We start from the raw sequence: 17,327 nt of genomic DNA on the forward strand, positions 1-17,327 counted from the left end.
GCCTTGCATGCATGAGGCCCTGGGTTCGATTCCTCAGCACCACATAAGCAGAAAAAGCTGGAAGTGGCGCTGTGGCTCAAGTGGTAGAGCACTAGCCTCGAGCTGAAGAGCTGAGGGACAGTGCCCAGGCCCAGGGTTCAGGCCCCATGACTGGCAAAAACAAAAAAAGAAAAAACAAAAGCAAAGCCTAGTAGTGCTGAAATAATTAGAAATGAGGATTAGCCTAGCATGTATAAACCTGGATTACATAATGAATTCATGGCCTCAGAAAAGACTGACAGACAGAGGTGGGGGGGAGGGGGGAGAGAAAGAGGATTGGAGGAGGAGGAAAAAGTAGAGGAGGGAAAGGAAGTATTGAGAGAGGGAGAGAGGAAAGGAAAAGAAGAGGGAAAAAGAGAGAATTGAGATATGTTCTAAAAGCACTTGAACTTGCGGTTTTCAGGTGGTTAATTGGAGATAAGAGTCTCACAGACTTTTTTGCTCCAGCTGGCTTTGAACTGCGATCCTCAGATCTCAGCCTCCTGAGTAGCTAGGATTACAAGGAGTGAGCCACCAGCACCCGGCTCAGTTGTAGTTTTTGTACTGATGGTTTGGTATTAAACCTTGATGTTGGACAGCAGCACCCAGACCCAGAGTTCAAGTCCCACAACCGACCAAAAAAAAAAACCCTTGATGTTAGGGCTAAGAATGTGGCTTAGTGGTAGAGTGCTTGTGCAGCATGCATGAAGCCCTGGGTTCAATTCCTCAGTACCACATAAACAGCAAAGCCAAGACTGGCCAAAACAAAACAAAGCAAAAAACCCTTGATGTTAGAGATAATGAGTCACTGTGTCAGCAGCTTTAAATAAACCATTTCTGCTCAGCTCAGAAAGGCAGTTTACCAAACTCTACAACCCATCAGCGTGTTTGGAAGAATAGCCCTCGGTACCTGTTAAATGGCTCTTCAGGAGAAAGAGATGACTTGCTACTGGAATGCCTGCAGAAGGAGAAGTTTCTATGTGAGTAATAATCAGTCTGTATGATCCCTAGAACCTTACGAACCTGACAGCCCCCACAGGAATTCAGAGGCTGTTGTCTGATGGCAGAGAGGCCAGGGAGCAGCCTTGGCTTCTATTTTTTCCCTCAGAAATGTTATGTTCTCTCTAGTTCTATATTATAATTTATAATTTTAAATTCAAGTATTGTGCCCTCTCAATTTTCTTCCTCAAGACTTTTGACAATTTATCCAGGCACAGTTTGTAGGTTATACAGAATTTTAACATTTTATGATTATAAATTATGAAGAAATAAGGAGAAATGTATCATAGCATTACACATCTCCTATGATACTTTGATACAGTAAGTAATTTAAAGTTATGTAAAGTTTCAAAGAAGGAAACATTGTTCACATATTTCCTCTTCCCATTGGCAGATTCATTTAGGCTGACTTCACCACTTCTTCGAAGCAGACAACTTCTTTGTGATGAGTTGGATGAAGTAAACCCACACCTTCGAGAACCCCGAGAGCTTTTTTCTAATTTGTCTAGTAGAGGTCCACTGCAGGCTCCAAGATGGCCAGTAGAATGTGAAGTCATCAAAGAGAACATTCATCATATTGGTAATGTGACTTGTGCATCGTGTTTTTACTATTTTTCCCAACTTTATTACAAGGCCTTAGGATTTAAAGTCCTGTATGCTAAAGTACAAGGCAGGACAGTCAACATCTTTCACCTTGAAATGATAAAAGTGGGAAACTGAAGCCAGGTATGGTGGTCCAAAATTGTAATCCTAACTACTTGGGAAGTGGAGATTAGGGGATCAGGATTCCCAATCAGTGCAATCACAAAAGTTCACAAGACTCCATCTCAACCAATGGTTCAGTTCAAAAGTGTTTCCTGTTATCGAAGCCAAAAGGAAAGCCCAGTGGCTAGGCACAATGGCATTTTACCTGTCATCCCCAGCAGCACAGAGAAGCCCAAGAAAGAGGACTGCAGCTAGACCAAGCATAAAGTGACCAATGCAAAAGGATCTGAGGGTGTGGCTCAAGTGGCTGAGTAGCACAAGGCCCCCGTGAAGCCTTTACAGAAGTGACTTTCGTTGCAAAGTGGGGACTTTTTTTTAAATTTTATTTTATTGTAAAGATGCTGTACAGAGGGGTTACAGTTACATGAGTAAGGTAATGAATACATTTCTTGTGGAGCATTCTTACCCCCTCCTTTCCTTTGTTGTTTTCCCACTATCCCTTCCCTCCTTCAAAGTGGAGACTTCCTAACTATTGGCATACCTAACATTAGGGCTCTGCTTTAGACTGCTGGATAAACAACTGGATGTTTCTCATATTCTCATTGACTTCTTCGCATTCACTGGAGTTCCCTGGATGGTTGCTGGCCTTGGAGGATAGTTTGAGTTAGAAATGAGCCAGTTGACAGGAAGGTGTTCTAGCTGGAGGAAATTGGAAAGGAAGATGGCATCTTTGAACAGCCATGGAACACTGAACGTGAGACAAGATTCAGTGTCCTCAACTGGAAGAAGCACGGCGCCTTGAGTGTGTGGACATTTTTTGTTTTTTGTTTTTGTTGGTCGTGGGGCTTGAACTCTGGGCCTGGGCGCTGTCCCTCAGCTCTTCAGCTCAAGGCGAGCGCTCTACCACTTGAGCTACAGCGCCACTTCCGGTTTTCTGGTGGTTTATTGGAGATAGGAGTCTCACGGTCTCTCCTGTCCGGGCTGGCTTTGAACCGCGATCCTCAGATCTCAGCCTCCTGAGTAGCTAGGATTACAGGCGTGAGCCACCAGCACCGGCTTGTGTGGACATTTTGAATTGCAGTGACTGGGAGTCATACACTCTATACAGTTTTTGTATAAAAGTACAAGTTCATGTGGCCAAACAACATGATTTTAATATTCCTCCTATTCTTTTTTTCCTCCAAATATTCCTTTATTGAGATTGTGATTACATAAATTTCACAGTATTGTGGCATAGTTATACTTAGCTAAAGTCACAAACACCTTCTAACCTTCACAATGAAAATCATCATTATCTTAATCTACAAAGCTTATGAACTCTATGAACTTTAACAATATTTCTACTGAATCAGGTGATATGTACATTTCTTTCCTTTTGCTTAGTGTCAGCCGTTCCCTCTTTCCCTCTCATCCCCTCCCTCCCATCGTCACCCTTGAGTTGCTAAGTTCACTTTCATCAATGTCCAGTGCAGCTGATGGGCCCCTCTGTTGTATTTTTCCCCTGTTTTCCTCTAATTCTGTGCCCAGCTTTCCTCAGATGTGCACATGTATATACCATATATGAGGTGAAGAATATAGAGTCAAGCTGGGTGCTAGTGGCTCACGCCTGTAATCCTAACTACTCAAGAGGCTGAGATCTGAGGATCACAGTTCAAAGCCAGCCCGGGTAACAGAGTCCATGAGATTCTTATCTCCAATAAACCACCAGAAAACCTGAAGTGGCACTGTGGCTCAAGTGGTAGAGCGCTAGTCTTGAGTTGAAGAGCTGAGGGACAGCTCCCAGGCCCAAAGTTCAAGCCCCATGACTGAAAAAAAAAGAAAAAAAGAATATAACATCATCTAAAAACGTTAAGACAAATTAAGAAGAGGTACTTGGGTATTACAATTTGGTGTTATTCTTCCAAGATGGACCTCTTTTGGTTTCACTGTGTATGGGTATCTTGAGTCCTGTTTACTTTTTCCTATCTTGTTGTATTTGGAATGTAACATCCACATATCAGGAGACCATATGCAGTTTGTCTCTGATCTTGTCTTATGTCTTGCTCAACACAATTTGTTCTAGTTCTATCCGTTTCCCTGCAAATGTCATTATTTCATTCTTTTCTAATGGCTGTGTAAAATTCCACTGTGAGAGGGCAACAGTCGCTCACCCCTGTAATCCTAGCTTTTCAGGAGGCTGAGATCTGAGGATCACAGTTCAAAGCCAACCCAGGCAGGAAAGACCGTGAGACTCTTAGCTCCCATAAAACCACCAGAAAACCAGAAGTGACACTGGCTCAAATGGTAGAGCACTAGCCTTAAGCTGAAGAACTGAGAGCTGCATCTAGGCCCAGAGTTCAAGCCCCACAACTGACCGAAGGGGGGAAAAAAGAATCTCACAGATTTGCTGCAGGGGCTGGCATCAAACCTCATTTCTCTTGTTTCTCAGGTCTCAGCTTCCTGAGTAACTGGATTATAGGCATGAGCCACTGGCTTTTGTGTATGCTTTTTGTTAAATCTCTTTATAGTCTTTATGGAAAAAAGCTGATGTAATTAATTTACAAATAAGCTTGGTACAAGAATGTGGCATGAGTCAACCAACTCAACCATTTGATCAGTTATTACAGTTTTGTGTCAATTGTAATAGTGCCTTTTGCATTATTTCTTATTTGTATTATTTCTTATTTTCAGAATGGGTTCCACCTCAACCAGAATATTTCTATCAACCTACAGGAAATGAAAGGGTACCTGAAGTTGTAGGAGAAGAGAAAGGCACGGTTGTCTATCAGTTAGATTCAGGTATTATCATTATATTGGACAATGAATGATTAATCATTATAAAGTTATAATAAATCTATTTTTTATAATAATAATGATTTATCAATCCATGATTTAATGTTAATTAAACTGTCTGGTCCAGTTTATCCTGAATGGGAGTTCAGATAGTCACAAATAATCAGGCCTAAATTTTCTGTTTTTTAAATGATAGTACATTTTTCTTAATAGTTCTAAGTTCATTTTGTAGTTTCTCTCATTATTCCTTTCTTGGAAAAAAAGGTGTTGCATCATCTTTGGGAGCTTGCTCTTTTCTTCACTGTCTCATGTACATGAGTAGTTAGTTGTCTCCAAAAGCAGCAAATTAAACCCAACACTAGCAGAATGAAGGAAATAATAATGATCAAGAATAGAAATTAAAAAACTGAGTGAATTTGATCTAACTATACTGTACATTTGTATGGAAATGTCACACAATGAAACCTCTTTATACAGCTAATATCTGCTAAAAAAGGGAGAGAGAGCCAGGCGCCAGTGGCTCACTCCTGTAATCCTCACTACTCAGGAGGCTGAGATCTGAGAATTGTGGTTTAAAGCCAGCCTGGGCAAGAAAGGCCATGAAATTCTTTATCACCAATAAACAACCAGAAAACTGGAAGTGGTGCTGTGGTTCAAGTGGTAGAACAATAGCCTCGAGCTGAAGAGCTGAGGGACAGTGCTCAGGCCCAGAGTTCAAGCCCCATGACCAACCAAAAGAGAGAGAGAAAAGAAGAAGAGGGAGGAGGAGGAGGAAAAGAAAAGAAAGAGAAAGAAAAAGAAGAAAATTGGCAAAATAGAAAATCAACCCAGAAGTTAGATTTTTGGTGGCATCAACAAAATTGGCAAAACTTTAGCTAAACCAAACAAGAAAAAGGGAAAGGAGACACAAATTGTCAAAATCAAGAAGAAAGATATAACTACCAAACGAATTACAGGATAATACTATTAACAAATGCATGCAAACAAGTGAAAACAAATTAAATGAACAGGCTAAATTACTATACACAAACAAATTACACAAACTGACTGACAACATTCATTCTAATTCTGTGAAACAGGGAAAGATGAAATCACACCAGTTCTTTACAATCTCTGAAGATGGAAGGAAAACTAGGAAAACTTGCTTTCTTTTTTTTTGGGGGGGGGGGGGAGGTCTGGTTGTGGGGCCTGAATTCTGGGCCTGGGCGCTGTCCCTCAGCTCTTCAGCTCAAGGTTAGCGCTCTACCACTTGAGCCACAGCACCACTTCCGGCTTTTTTCATTTTGCTTTATGTGGTGCTGAGGAATTGAACCCAGGGCCTCATGCATGCAAGGCAAGCGCTCTACCACTGAGCCATCTTCCCAGCCCCGGAAGGAAAACTTTCTACAAAAAAGAAAAAAAAAAACTTTCTACAAAGCCAAAGACCTCAAAAACTTGCAGACCAATATTCCTCATGCATCTAAATGAGTAAATTCTCAACAGAGGAGTATCATACCCAATCCAGAAATGAGTATAAAGGAGCATATATTGCAACCACATGGGATTTATAATTAGAATGTAAGGTTGTTTTAACATCTGAAAAATAATTATGAAATACAAAATTTTTTGAAGTACAACATTTTAATAGAATAAAAAACAAGAGCAATACAACTCAGAAAAACATTTGATAAAAATAGCAATGCAAGAGCTCCAGAAATTTGTCTCAAGTGAAGCAACCTCTAACCTGGCAGAAGCTCACAAAATCAGCCTTTCAGACCTCTACAGTCTAATTACAAGCAGACTTAGTGAACAGCCTCGAAAGTGTGGCATTTTCATGGTGGGTAGGGAAGATAGATCACATCCTCAAAACTCCATGGCTGTAAGGTTTTTTTATGCCTGTTTCTCAACTCCCTAAGGAACCAGAGCAAAGGCTATCATTTGTTTCTCTCTCTTCAAGCTGGAATCCTTTTTCTAGATGGCATCTATCAGGAAAAAAAATATGTCAAACACTGCACATAGCCATTTTAGGGCAATGGATGGAAAATAGGGCAAACAGCAAACAAGTACAAATGCCTGGGAAGAAAAAGGTCTAGAAAATCCTTCGGGAAAGGAAGACTCAGAAATGCTACCACGTATATTAGACAGGGCAACAGACATGGCCAGGATTGAGCCCAAGTTCAGAAAATACACAGGAGTCTAGGTTTCTGCCTTTGGCTGGGCTTCGAGCTTCATGCAAAGGAGGAGGTAAAGGCTAAATTTGAGTGTTTGCAGCCTGGCTTAGTATTGAGGAGTGCCCCTTCCTTCCTTCCTTCCTTCCTTCCTTCCTTCCTTCCTTCCTTCCTTCCTTCCTTCCCTCCCTCCCTCCCTCCTTCCCATTGAGGTACTGGAGCTTTGTAAAAAAGTTCCCTACACCAGCCATGTGTGGTACCACATCTGTAATCCAGCTACTTCAAAAGCAGAAGTAGAAGGATAACAGCTCGGCGGTCAGCCAGGTCAACCCAGTGAGACCCTGGCTTGGAAAGGAAAACAATAACATGAATTTCTCCACACTAGGAAATGTTGTATTGAAGAAATAGGAAGCAAGAAAAATGTGCAATTCTGGGATTTGAACTAAAGAGTCTTACATTTGCTTGACTTGTTTGCTTTGTTGGAAACTATCACTTGAGCCATACTAGCACGAAGAGCCCTGCTCTTTGCCAGTTATTTTTAGAGAAGGGGTATCCTGGACTTTTCTGCCTGGCTTCAAACCACATCCTTCAGATCTCAGCTTCGCTAGCAGCTGGGATGACAGATGTAAACCACTGTTGCCCAGCAAAATAAGAAAAAAAATCAATTCAATTTCATACTCAACCTGCTAATTAATGATGATCATTATCATGTAACTGTAATATTGCATATTAGAGGAGGACTATGTACCAGTTTAGATGGTAGAAACAGAAGATGTTGTCAGTGAGTTTAGAAGAAGCTACTGGAAAAACAGGAAGAGGAAGGAAGAAGTGCATATTTTTTACATTGCTGCAACCATTAGTGTTTACATGAGTCCTCCATAGCAGAGGGTACTAAATTGCATACACTCCACTCCCAACTGCTTGATTATGAGCTCTCTTCATGTTAATCACATGAGAAAGCTAAAAGCAAAAGAAATACAGTGAAGAATTGACAATATACCTAGCACCACAGACTGTGAAGGGAGTCTAAGAAACTCAGTAGAAGGTGCCATGGTAAGTGAGCTGCAGAGAATGTTCATAATCCCAGCACTTGAGAGGCTGAGGTAGGAGTTAAAAGGCCAGCCTGGGCTACATTGCAAGAGCCACCACAACAAAACATTGGTGACTAGACTTGGGTTATCTTCTGAAATGGCAGTGTTTGTAAACTGTCCCAGTTGTGGGACACATCTTCAGAGGTGGCCTTGATCACGTCCTTGGGTTCAGAAGAAGAAATGGGGAACATGGAGTGACAAGGAAGGCCCAAGAGTTTTCCCACTTAGAAATGAACAGGGCAAAAAGGAAAGAAATTTCACGTTTCGAGAAATCGCCTTAAATGTTGCTTTGAGCTACTAAAAATATTGCCACTTCTATATTAATGATATCTGGTTTCTAACCTCCACTGTGCAGTTCCATGAAGAGCCTGAATCACTGAGGCCCCAGCTTTTAGTTGGGTTGCATGTATCCTCAGCTGGTTTCTGCATAATGTTTATTGCCAGTAACTAGGACCTGAACTCAGGTCCTCGGTGCTATTTCCAGCTAACGGTAGTTAACTGAAGATAAGAGTCTCATGGATTTACTGCCTTGGGTGGCTTCCAACCTTGATTCTCAGATATCAGCCTTCTAAGTAGCCAAGTAGTCACACTTTTCACTAATAGCCATGAAATTTCTTTTATTTTATTTTTTTTTGGGGGGGGCGGTCTGGTCGTGGGGCCTGCACTCTGGGCCTGGGCGCTATCCCTCAGCTCTTCAGCTCAAGGCTAGCACTCTACCACTTGAGCCACAGCGCCACTTTTGGCTTTTTTCTTTTTGCTTATGTGGTGCTGAGGAATCGAACCCAGGGCCTCATGCATGCAAAGCAAGCGCTCTACCACTGAGCCACCTTCCCAGCCCAGCCATGAAATTTCATTCCTTCTAAGCAAATATACCCATGCCAATTCTTTTTTTGAAATAATTTTTATTGAGATTAAGTTATTACATAAATTTCACAGTATTGTGGGATAGTGATACTTATAAAGTCACAAATATTTTAACCTTCACAAGGCAAATTGTCATTATCATAATGTCATTATCTATAATGTTTGTAAATTCTATGAGCTTTGACAATATAGCTACTTCTTAAATTATTTTAATCTGGACTGGTATGTACAAAAATTATACAGCATATTTTTAGTATACAGATTACTTTTATTTTCTATTTTCCCCTTTCTCTGCAAAAACCAATGAGAGAAGCTGCTGGTGGCTCATGCCTATAATCGTAGCTACTCAGGAGGCTGAGATCTGAGGATTGAGGTTCAAAGCCAGCCCAGGCAGGAAAGCCCATGAGACTCCCAATTAACCACCACCAGAAAAGCAAAAGTGGAGCTGTGGCTCCAAGTGGTAGAGCACTAGCCTTAAGCAGAAAAGCTCAGAGACGGTGCCTAGACCCTGAGTTCAAGCCCAACGATTGACAAAAATAATAAATAAAAAAATCAGTGTCCACAAGACCATATATTGGAAATAAACTTTATAGCTTCAGGTTGGGGGGTGGGGAGTGAGGGAGGTAGGGAAGGGAAGGGAGAGTGGGAGAACAACAAGGGAGGGACTAACAATGCTCAACAAGAAATGTGCTCATTGCCCTACTCATGTAAGTGTAACTTTACAATAAAATTAAAAATATATCAATGAATAGGTTGAGAGGGGCTGCAAGAGATGGGGAGAAGGGGAAGGCATGGCGTTGGTCATAAACCATTCTACTCGTGTTGAATTGAAACCCCTTTGTACAGCTACTTAAAGGTAACTTTTTGAAATGTTTGATTCAGTTCACTTTCAACCACTTTAAATATTTTGTGCCGAAATCCTTTTAAATTAGGTTTTAAATGGGAACAGAAGAACAGTACCTGAGATGCAAAGGGGAGCTGTGAAACAAAAGGAAATGTCTTTAATCACTTAGGTAAAATAATGCATTGCTGAACATTAAAGGCCTCAACAAGAACAATTAAAATTTTGGGCTGGATTGGGTGGCACATGCTTGCAATTCCAGCTATCTAGAATGTGGAGATCAAGTGGCCAGGTGCCAGTGGCTCATGCCTGTACTCCTAGCTACTCAGGAGGCTGAGATCTGAGGATCATAGTTGAAAGCCAGCCCTGGCAGGAAAGCTCATGAGACTCTTATCTCTAATTAACCACCAGAAAACTGAAAGTGGCACTGTGGCTTTAAGTGCTAGAGCGCTCCCCTTAAGCTGAAGAGCTCAGGGACAGTGCCCAGGCCCAGAGTTCAAGCCCCCCAAAAAAAGAGAGATCAAGGGGATTATAGTTCAGGACCAGCCTGGGCCAAGATAGCAAGGCTGAATGGTGACATACACCCTGGGCATGGGATGGATGGCACACACACAGTCCTAGCTACATGGGAGGTATAGGTAGGAAGGTTGCCGTCAGAGGCTGGCCAGGACAGTGGCTCAAGTGGTAGATTGCTTGTTGAGCAAGGGCATGGCTCTGAGTTCAAGTCCCGCCACCACCAAACAATTTTTCTTTAATATTTTATTGTTGAAACTTAGAATTATGTTGACAGGGTGGAGGTGATTAGTAAATATTTGCAGAATGGATGAATTCTGAGTGGGAGCTGGCCTGAAGCTGTCTGTCTCATCTGTAGTGCCCACCGAAGACACCTATTTTACCAGCTCCAGAGTGGGAGGCAAGCAGGGAAGCATCAAGGAGCCTGCTGTCACCTTGCAGGGGCCACACGATAGCACCCTGCTGTTTGAGTCCAGATTTGAGAGTGGGAACCTGCAGAAAGCCGTCAGAGTGTGAGTAATCATGAATTTTCCCAAAGGAATGCCCAGGAGCTGCAGACAGGCAGCTTCCAGGAGGATTTCTGGAAGGGGGAGGATTTGCCAACAAAAGAGTCCATGAAGGCTGGGAAGGTGGCTCAGTGGTAGAGCGCTTGCCTTGCATGCATGAGGCCCTGGGTTCGATTCCTCAGCACCACATGAGCAAAAAAGAAAAAAGCCGGAAGTGGCGCTGTGGCTCAAGTGGTAGAGCGCTAGCCTTGAACTAAAGAGCTGAGGGACAGCACCCAGGCCCAGAGTTCAGGCCCCAACGGACCCCCCTCCCCCCCAAAAAAAGAGTCCATGAAACAAATGATGAGAATGGAGAGGATTGGAAAAGTAGGGCTCATTTTTTTTTCCTTCCAGCATAAATCATTGCCTTATTGTTTCTTCTGCCTCTGAGAGGAAATTGAGCACTTAAAATTTGTATTCACAGGGATGGGAAGGTGACTCAGTGATAGAGCGCTTGCCTTGCATGCTCAAGGCCCTGGGTTTGATTCCTCAGCACCACATAAGCAAAAAGAAAAAGCCAGAAGTGGTGCTGTGGCTCAAGTGGTAGAACGCTAGCCTTGAGCTGAAGAGCTGAGGGACAGTGCCCAGGCCCAGAGTTCAGGCCCCACAACCGGACCCCAAAAAAAAAAATTTTTGTATTCATAAAGCTGGTAGCTGGTGGCGCACACCTGTAATCCTAGCTACTCAGAAGGCTGAGATCTGAGGATTGTACTTTGGAGCCAGCCCAGGCAGATAAATTTGAGAGACTCCAGTTAACCAGTAAAAAGCCAGAAGTGAAAGTGTGGCTCAACTGGTAGAGCTACAGCTGTGAGTGAAAAAGCCAAGCGAGAACATGAGGCCCTGAGTTCAAATCCCACTACTGGCACAAACACACAATCACAATTACAATCACAATAAATAAATAAGACAGGTGCTGGTGGCTCACACCGGTAATCCTAGCTACTTAGGAGGCTGAGATCTAAAGGATCATAATTCAAAACTAGCTTGAGTAGGAAAATTTGTGAGACTCTTAATTCCAATTAACCACCAGAAACCCAGAAGTATAGCTGTAGTTCAAGGTAATAGAGCCCTAGCCTTGAGCAAATGAGTACAAGAACAGTATCCAGGCCCTAAGTTCAAGCCCCACAACTGACCAAAAAAAATTAAAATTAAATAAATAAGTAAAATTTATGTTTGTAAAAATACATAATGTAAATATCCTATAATCATACATCTCTCAGTCATATTAACTGTCTATAGTTTACTATATATGCCTGAATTTGTTCCTGTGTGATTTTGTGTAACATATGCAATACATAATATACTATTTTTTTTCAGTCCTGGGGCTTAAACTCAGAGCCTGAGCACTGTCCTGAGCTTTTGGAGCTAAAGGCTAGCACTCTACCACTTGAGTCACAGATCCACTTTCAATTTTCAAGCACCTGGCTACAAATTAAATAGATAGATAGATAGATAGATAGATAGATAGATAGATAGATAGATAGACCTTTTTTTTGGTCAGTCCTGGGGCTTGAACTCTGGGCCTGGGTACTGTCCTTGAGCTTCTTTTACTCAGTGCTAGGATTCTACCACTTGAACCACAGTGCCACTTCCAGATTTTTCTGTGTATATGATACTATGGAATTGAACCCAGGGCTTCATACATGCTAGGCAAACAAACACTCTATCACTAAGCCTCATTCCCAGCCCCAAAATTGTATATATATATATATATTTTGGGGGGGGTCTGGTCATGGGGTCTGAACTCTGGGCCTGGGCGCTGTCCCTCAGCTCTTCAGTTCAAGGCTAGCCCTCTACCACTTGAGCCACAGCACCACTTCTGGCTTTTTTCTTTTTGCTTATGTGGTGCTGAGGAATCGAACCCAGGGCCTCAGGCATGCAAGGCAAGCGCTCTACCACTGAGCCACCTTCCCAGCCCCCCAAATTATATTTTTTAAATAAAAATTAGGCCAGGTGCCAGTGGCTCACACTCGTAATCCTAGCAACTCAGGAGGCTGAGATCTGAAGATCGCCGTTCAAAGACAGCCCAGGCAGGAAAGACTTTTTTTTTTTTCGTGGTGGGGCTTGAACTCTGGGCTTGGGAGCTATTTGCTCTTCAGCTCAAGACAAGCACTCTACCGCTTGAGCCATAACACCACTTCTGGTTTTCTAGTGGTTTATTGGAGATAAGAGTCTCACGGACTTTCCTGCTCAGGCTGGCTTTGAATCATGACCCTCAGATCTCAGCTTCCTGTGTAGCTAGGATTACAGGCATGAGCTACCAGCACCTGGCTACTCTTCTTTTTTTTTTTTTTTGACAGTCCCTGAGGACAGGGCATTGTCCCTGAGCTTCTTTTGCTCAAGGGTAGCACTCTTACCACTTGAGCCACAGCACCATGTCTGGCTTTTTCTATTTTTGAGGTATTGAGGAATTGAACCAGGCTTCATGCATGCTAGGCAAGCACTCTACCACTAAGCCACATTCCCAGCCCTCTATGAGACTTTTATCTCCAATTAATCACAGAAAAGCTGGAAGTGGCACTGTGTCTTAAGTGGTAAAGTGCTAGCCTTGAGCAAAAGGAGCTCAGAGACAGCATCCAAGTCCAGAGTTTGAGCTCCTGTAACCCAGCTATTCCAGGCTAGGGCAAGAGGATTTCTTGAGCCTAGGAATTCAGGGCCCGTCTCGGCAGGTGAATGCATTCCATAAATACATCCTCCTGGTCAAAAAATTGATGACCAGGCATAAAAATGACAGCCCTCATAGGGTTCCCCAATGTGATCTCTAGGATAGTCCAACAGCAGCCACGAGAGGGCGCTATTCACTGTTTCAGAGAAATCACCCTGGTGGTTAGAAGCTGTTAGTGGACCATCTAGAAAGATGTGTAGAAGCTAAGGGAAATTCCAAACATCCCATTCCCAAGAGTTTTGTTGTTTTAGTTGGTTTTGGGTGTTTGGGGCTTTGTCTTATTTATTTGAAACAGTGTCTTCCTGTATTGCTCAGGCTTGTCTGGCTATTTAGCCCAAACTGGCCTCAAATCCATGATCCTCTTGCCTCAGCCTCCTGAGTGCTAGAATTACAGATGTGTACCACTGTGCCTAGCTTTCTTGTTTGTTGGAGCAGGGTCTCTGTGAAGTCCAGGCTGACCTCAAACTCATGATCCTTCTGCTTCAGCCTCCTTACTTCTGATATATACAGGTATGCACTGTCATCCCTAGCTAGTTAGTGAGGTTTTTGTTTTTTGCTCATCTTGGGGCTTGAACTGAGGGCCTAGGTGCTGTCCCTGAGCCTATTTGTGCTCAAGGCTAACTAGCACTTTACTACTTGAACCACAGCACCCCTTATGGCTTTTTCTGAGTAGTTTATGGGAGATGAGAGTCTCACAAGATAGGCTGGGAATGTGGCTTAGCGATAGAGTACTTGCCTAGCATGCATGAAGCCGTGGGTTCAATTCCTCAGCACCACATAATCAGAAAAAGCCAGAAGTGGTGCTGTGGCTCACGTGTAGAGACCTACCCTTGAGCAAAAAGAAGCTCAGGGACGGACAATGCTCAGGCTATGAGTTCAAGCCCCAGGACTGGCCAAATTAAAAAAAAAAGTCTCACAAGAAGTAGCACTGTGGCTCAAAGTGGTAGACTTCTATCCTTGAGCAAAAGAGCTCAGGGACAGCGCCTAGGCCCTGAATTCAAGCCCCATGACCAACCAAGATAAAATGAAACTTATTGAAAGTAGAGCAGTAGCTCAATGTGGTAGAGTCCTAGCCTTGAGCAAAAGAGCTCAAGGATAACACCCAGGCCCTGAGTTCAAGCCCCATGACCAACCCAAAAAAAAATACTTAAGTTGTTTTTTTAGTGGCACCGTGGTTCAAGTGGTAGAGCACTAGCTTTGAGTGCAAAAAAGCTCAGGGACAACATCCAGGCCCCTGAGTTCAAGCCCCAGGACCAGCAAAAACAAAGCAAAACAAAACAAGTCTCACAGGCTTTCCTGCCCACGGTCCTCTGATCTCAGCTTCCTGAGTGGCTAGGGTTACAGACGGCATGGCCCACTAGTGCCTGGCTTAGTCGTGAGTTTTTAAACTTTTTTTTTCTTCAGTGTTAGGGATCAAACCTTGCAAGTGGTTGGCAGGTGTCTATCACTGAGGTACATCCCAGCCCAAGTCTCAAGGTTCCTTTCCCACCCCAAACAAATTTTCCACACAACATGTTTCTGCCAGTTTAATATGTGACTTTGAAAGGGTAAATGGGCTAGGAATGTGGCTTAGTGGTAGAGTGCTTGCCTAGCAAACATGAAACCCTGGGTTCCATTCCTGAGTACCACATAAACAGAAAAGGCCAGAAGTGAAGCTGTGGCTCAAGTGGTAGAGTGCTAGCCTTGAGCAAAAGAAGCTCAGGAACAGTGCCTAGGCACTGAGTTGAAGAAGGAAGGAAGGGAGGGAGAGAGAGAGAGAGAGACAACGCAGAGAAAGAGAGAGAGAGAGAGAGACTTTTTTTGTGTTCCCATCCTGGGGCTTGACCTCAGGGCCTAGGCACTAACCCTAAGATTTTTTGCTCAAGGCTAGTGCTCTCAAGCTAGCTCCATTTTTTGGGTTTTGGAAGTTAATCAGAGATAAAGATTCTCATAGTCTTTCTTCAAACAACAATCCTCAGATCTCAGCCTCCTTTTTAGCTAGGATTACAGGTTTAAGCACTGGCACTTGGCTAAAAGTCAACACTTGACGTATTAAGGTTTTCAGTTTCCCATAATCATTTTGTTGTTGTTGTTGTTGTTGTTATTGGTAGTGGGGCTTGAACTCTGGGCCTGAGCACTCTCTCTCAGCTCTTCAGCTCAAGGCTAGAACTCTACCACTTGAGTCACAGCATTATTTCCAGTTTTCTGATGCTTAATTGGAGAGAAGAGCCTCATGGACTTTGCTGCCTGGGCTGGCTTTGAACTGTGATCCTCAGATGTCAGCCTCCTGAGTAGCTAGGATTACAGGTGTGAGCCCCTGGCACTGGCCCCATAATCTATTTTTATGAAATAAAAAAAAATCTATTCCCAAATTTATTTTTGCAGTGAGTGGTGAGGCTACAATGATATCTTTCTCCCTCTAATTTAGAGGCACCTATGAGTATGAACTCACCTTGAGAACCGACCTCTACACGAGCAAACACACCCAATGGTTTTATTTTCGAGTTCAGAACACCAGGAAAGATGTCACCTACCGCTTCACCATCGTCAACTTGCTGAAACCCAAGAGCCTGTATGCCCTGGGGATGAAGCCCCTCCTGTACTCCCAGTCAGACGCCACCACCTACAGCATCGGCTGGAAGAGAGAAGGAAGTGAGATCAAGTACTACAAGAGCAACGTGGATGATGGGCAGCAGCCCTTCTATTGCCTCACCTGGACCATCCAGTTTCCACACGACCAGGACACTTGCTTCCTTGCACACTTTTACCCGTATACTTACACTGATTTGCAGTGCCATCTCCTGGCAATAGCAAACAACCCTGTCCAGTCTCAGTTCTGCAAGTTCCGGGCCTTATGCCGGAGCCTGGCTGGGAACACTGTCTACTTACTCACCATCACCAATCCATCCAAGACCCCTCAAGAGGCAGCCGCAAAGAAAGCTGTGGTCCTGAGCGCCAGAGTCCACCCTGGGGAAAGCAACAGCTCCTGGATTATGAAAGGCTTCCTGGACTTCATCCTCAGCGATTCTCCAGATGCACAGGTCCTCAGGGATATCTTTGTCTTCAAGGTGGTTCCCATGTTAAATCCTGACGGAGTGATCGTGGGGAATTACCGCTGCTCACTGGCTGGCAGGGACTTGAACCGGCATTATAAGACCATTCTGAAGGACTCCTTCCCTTGCATTTGGTACACCAAGAACATGATCAAAAGGTGAGACCTCTTAGCTCTCGATAGTGCAACGAATGTTGTATGTGCTAACGCCAGACCCCACTCTCTGCTGGGGAGGGAAGGGGTTCTCCTGTGCTGTATACCAACAGATGTGGGAAGTCTTTTTGTTGTTGTTGTTGTGGGGCCTGAACTGTGGGCCTGGGCACTGTCCCTCAGCTCTTCAGCTTAAGGCTAGCGCTTTACCACTTGAGCCACAGTTTTTTCTGCTTATGTGGTGCTGAGGAATCAAACCCAGGGCCTCATGCATGCAAGGCAAGCACTCTACCACTAAGCCACCTTCCCAGCCCCATGGAAAGTCTTTACCATGTTCTTTGCGGGCAAAGGGGAATCACTCATTGGAATCACATCTTTGGAAAGATGCTGAACATGTAACATTTCAGTTAGGGTTTTTGTGTATTTTTTTTGTATGTGTAGGGTTTGTGTAGGGTTTTGTGTTGCTTTTTTGTGTGTGCCCGTTTTCGGCTTGAACTCAGGGTCTAGGAACTCTTATCTTTTTCTGCTCAAGACTGGTGCTCTACCACTTGAGCCACATCTCTACTTCTAGTTTTTTTGCTAGTTAATTGGAGATAAGAGCTATTACAGACTTTTCTGCCCAGGCTGGCTTCAAACCACAATCCTCAGATCCCAGCATCCTGAATTGCCAGGACTACAGGCATGAGCCTGTAAATCAAGGCTAGCACTCTTCCCTGAACTTCTTTTGCTCAAGGCAAGCACTCTACTACTTGATTCATAGCATCACTTCTGGCTTTTGATGAGGAATCAAACCCAGAGCTTCATGCATGCTAGGCAAGCCCTCTACCACTAAGCTACTTTCCCAGCCCCTAGTACTTTTTTTTTAAAGCCTGTCCAAAAGCAGCTGATGGCTATAAAGAGACAACAGCCACCTTAGATGAGCTCTCATTCAGATAGAAATGAAAACACCGCACAGAGGCCTGAAGGTGACTCGCCTCCTAACCACA

At 43.6% G+C, this 17,327-nt stretch overlaps 1 protein-coding gene across 1 annotated transcript in view; it reads left to right on the forward strand.

Moving 5' to 3' along the window:
- Agbl2 (ATP/GTP binding protein-like 2) overlaps positions 1-17,327 on the forward strand; it is a 34,970-nt gene that overhangs the window by 3,283 nt on the left and 14,360 nt on the right. Inside the window, exons 3-7 of the mRNA XM_013029980.1 lie at positions 864-998; positions 1,412-1,597; positions 4,393-4,500; positions 10,309-10,462; positions 15,568-16,350. Of these exons, the coding sequence (XP_012885434.1) occupies positions 864-998; positions 1,412-1,597; positions 4,393-4,500; positions 10,309-10,462; positions 15,568-16,350 (1,366 nt within the window). The remainder of the gene's footprint in view (positions 1-863; positions 999-1,411; positions 1,598-4,392; positions 4,501-10,308; positions 10,463-15,567; positions 16,351-17,327) is intronic.

This window comes from Dipodomys ordii, unplaced genomic scaffold, assembly GCF_000151885.1.
Source record: "Dipodomys ordii isolate 6190 unplaced genomic scaffold, Dord_2.0 Scaffold125, whole genome shotgun sequence".
Taxonomy (NCBI): domain Eukaryota; kingdom Metazoa; phylum Chordata; class Mammalia; order Rodentia; family Heteromyidae; genus Dipodomys; species Dipodomys ordii.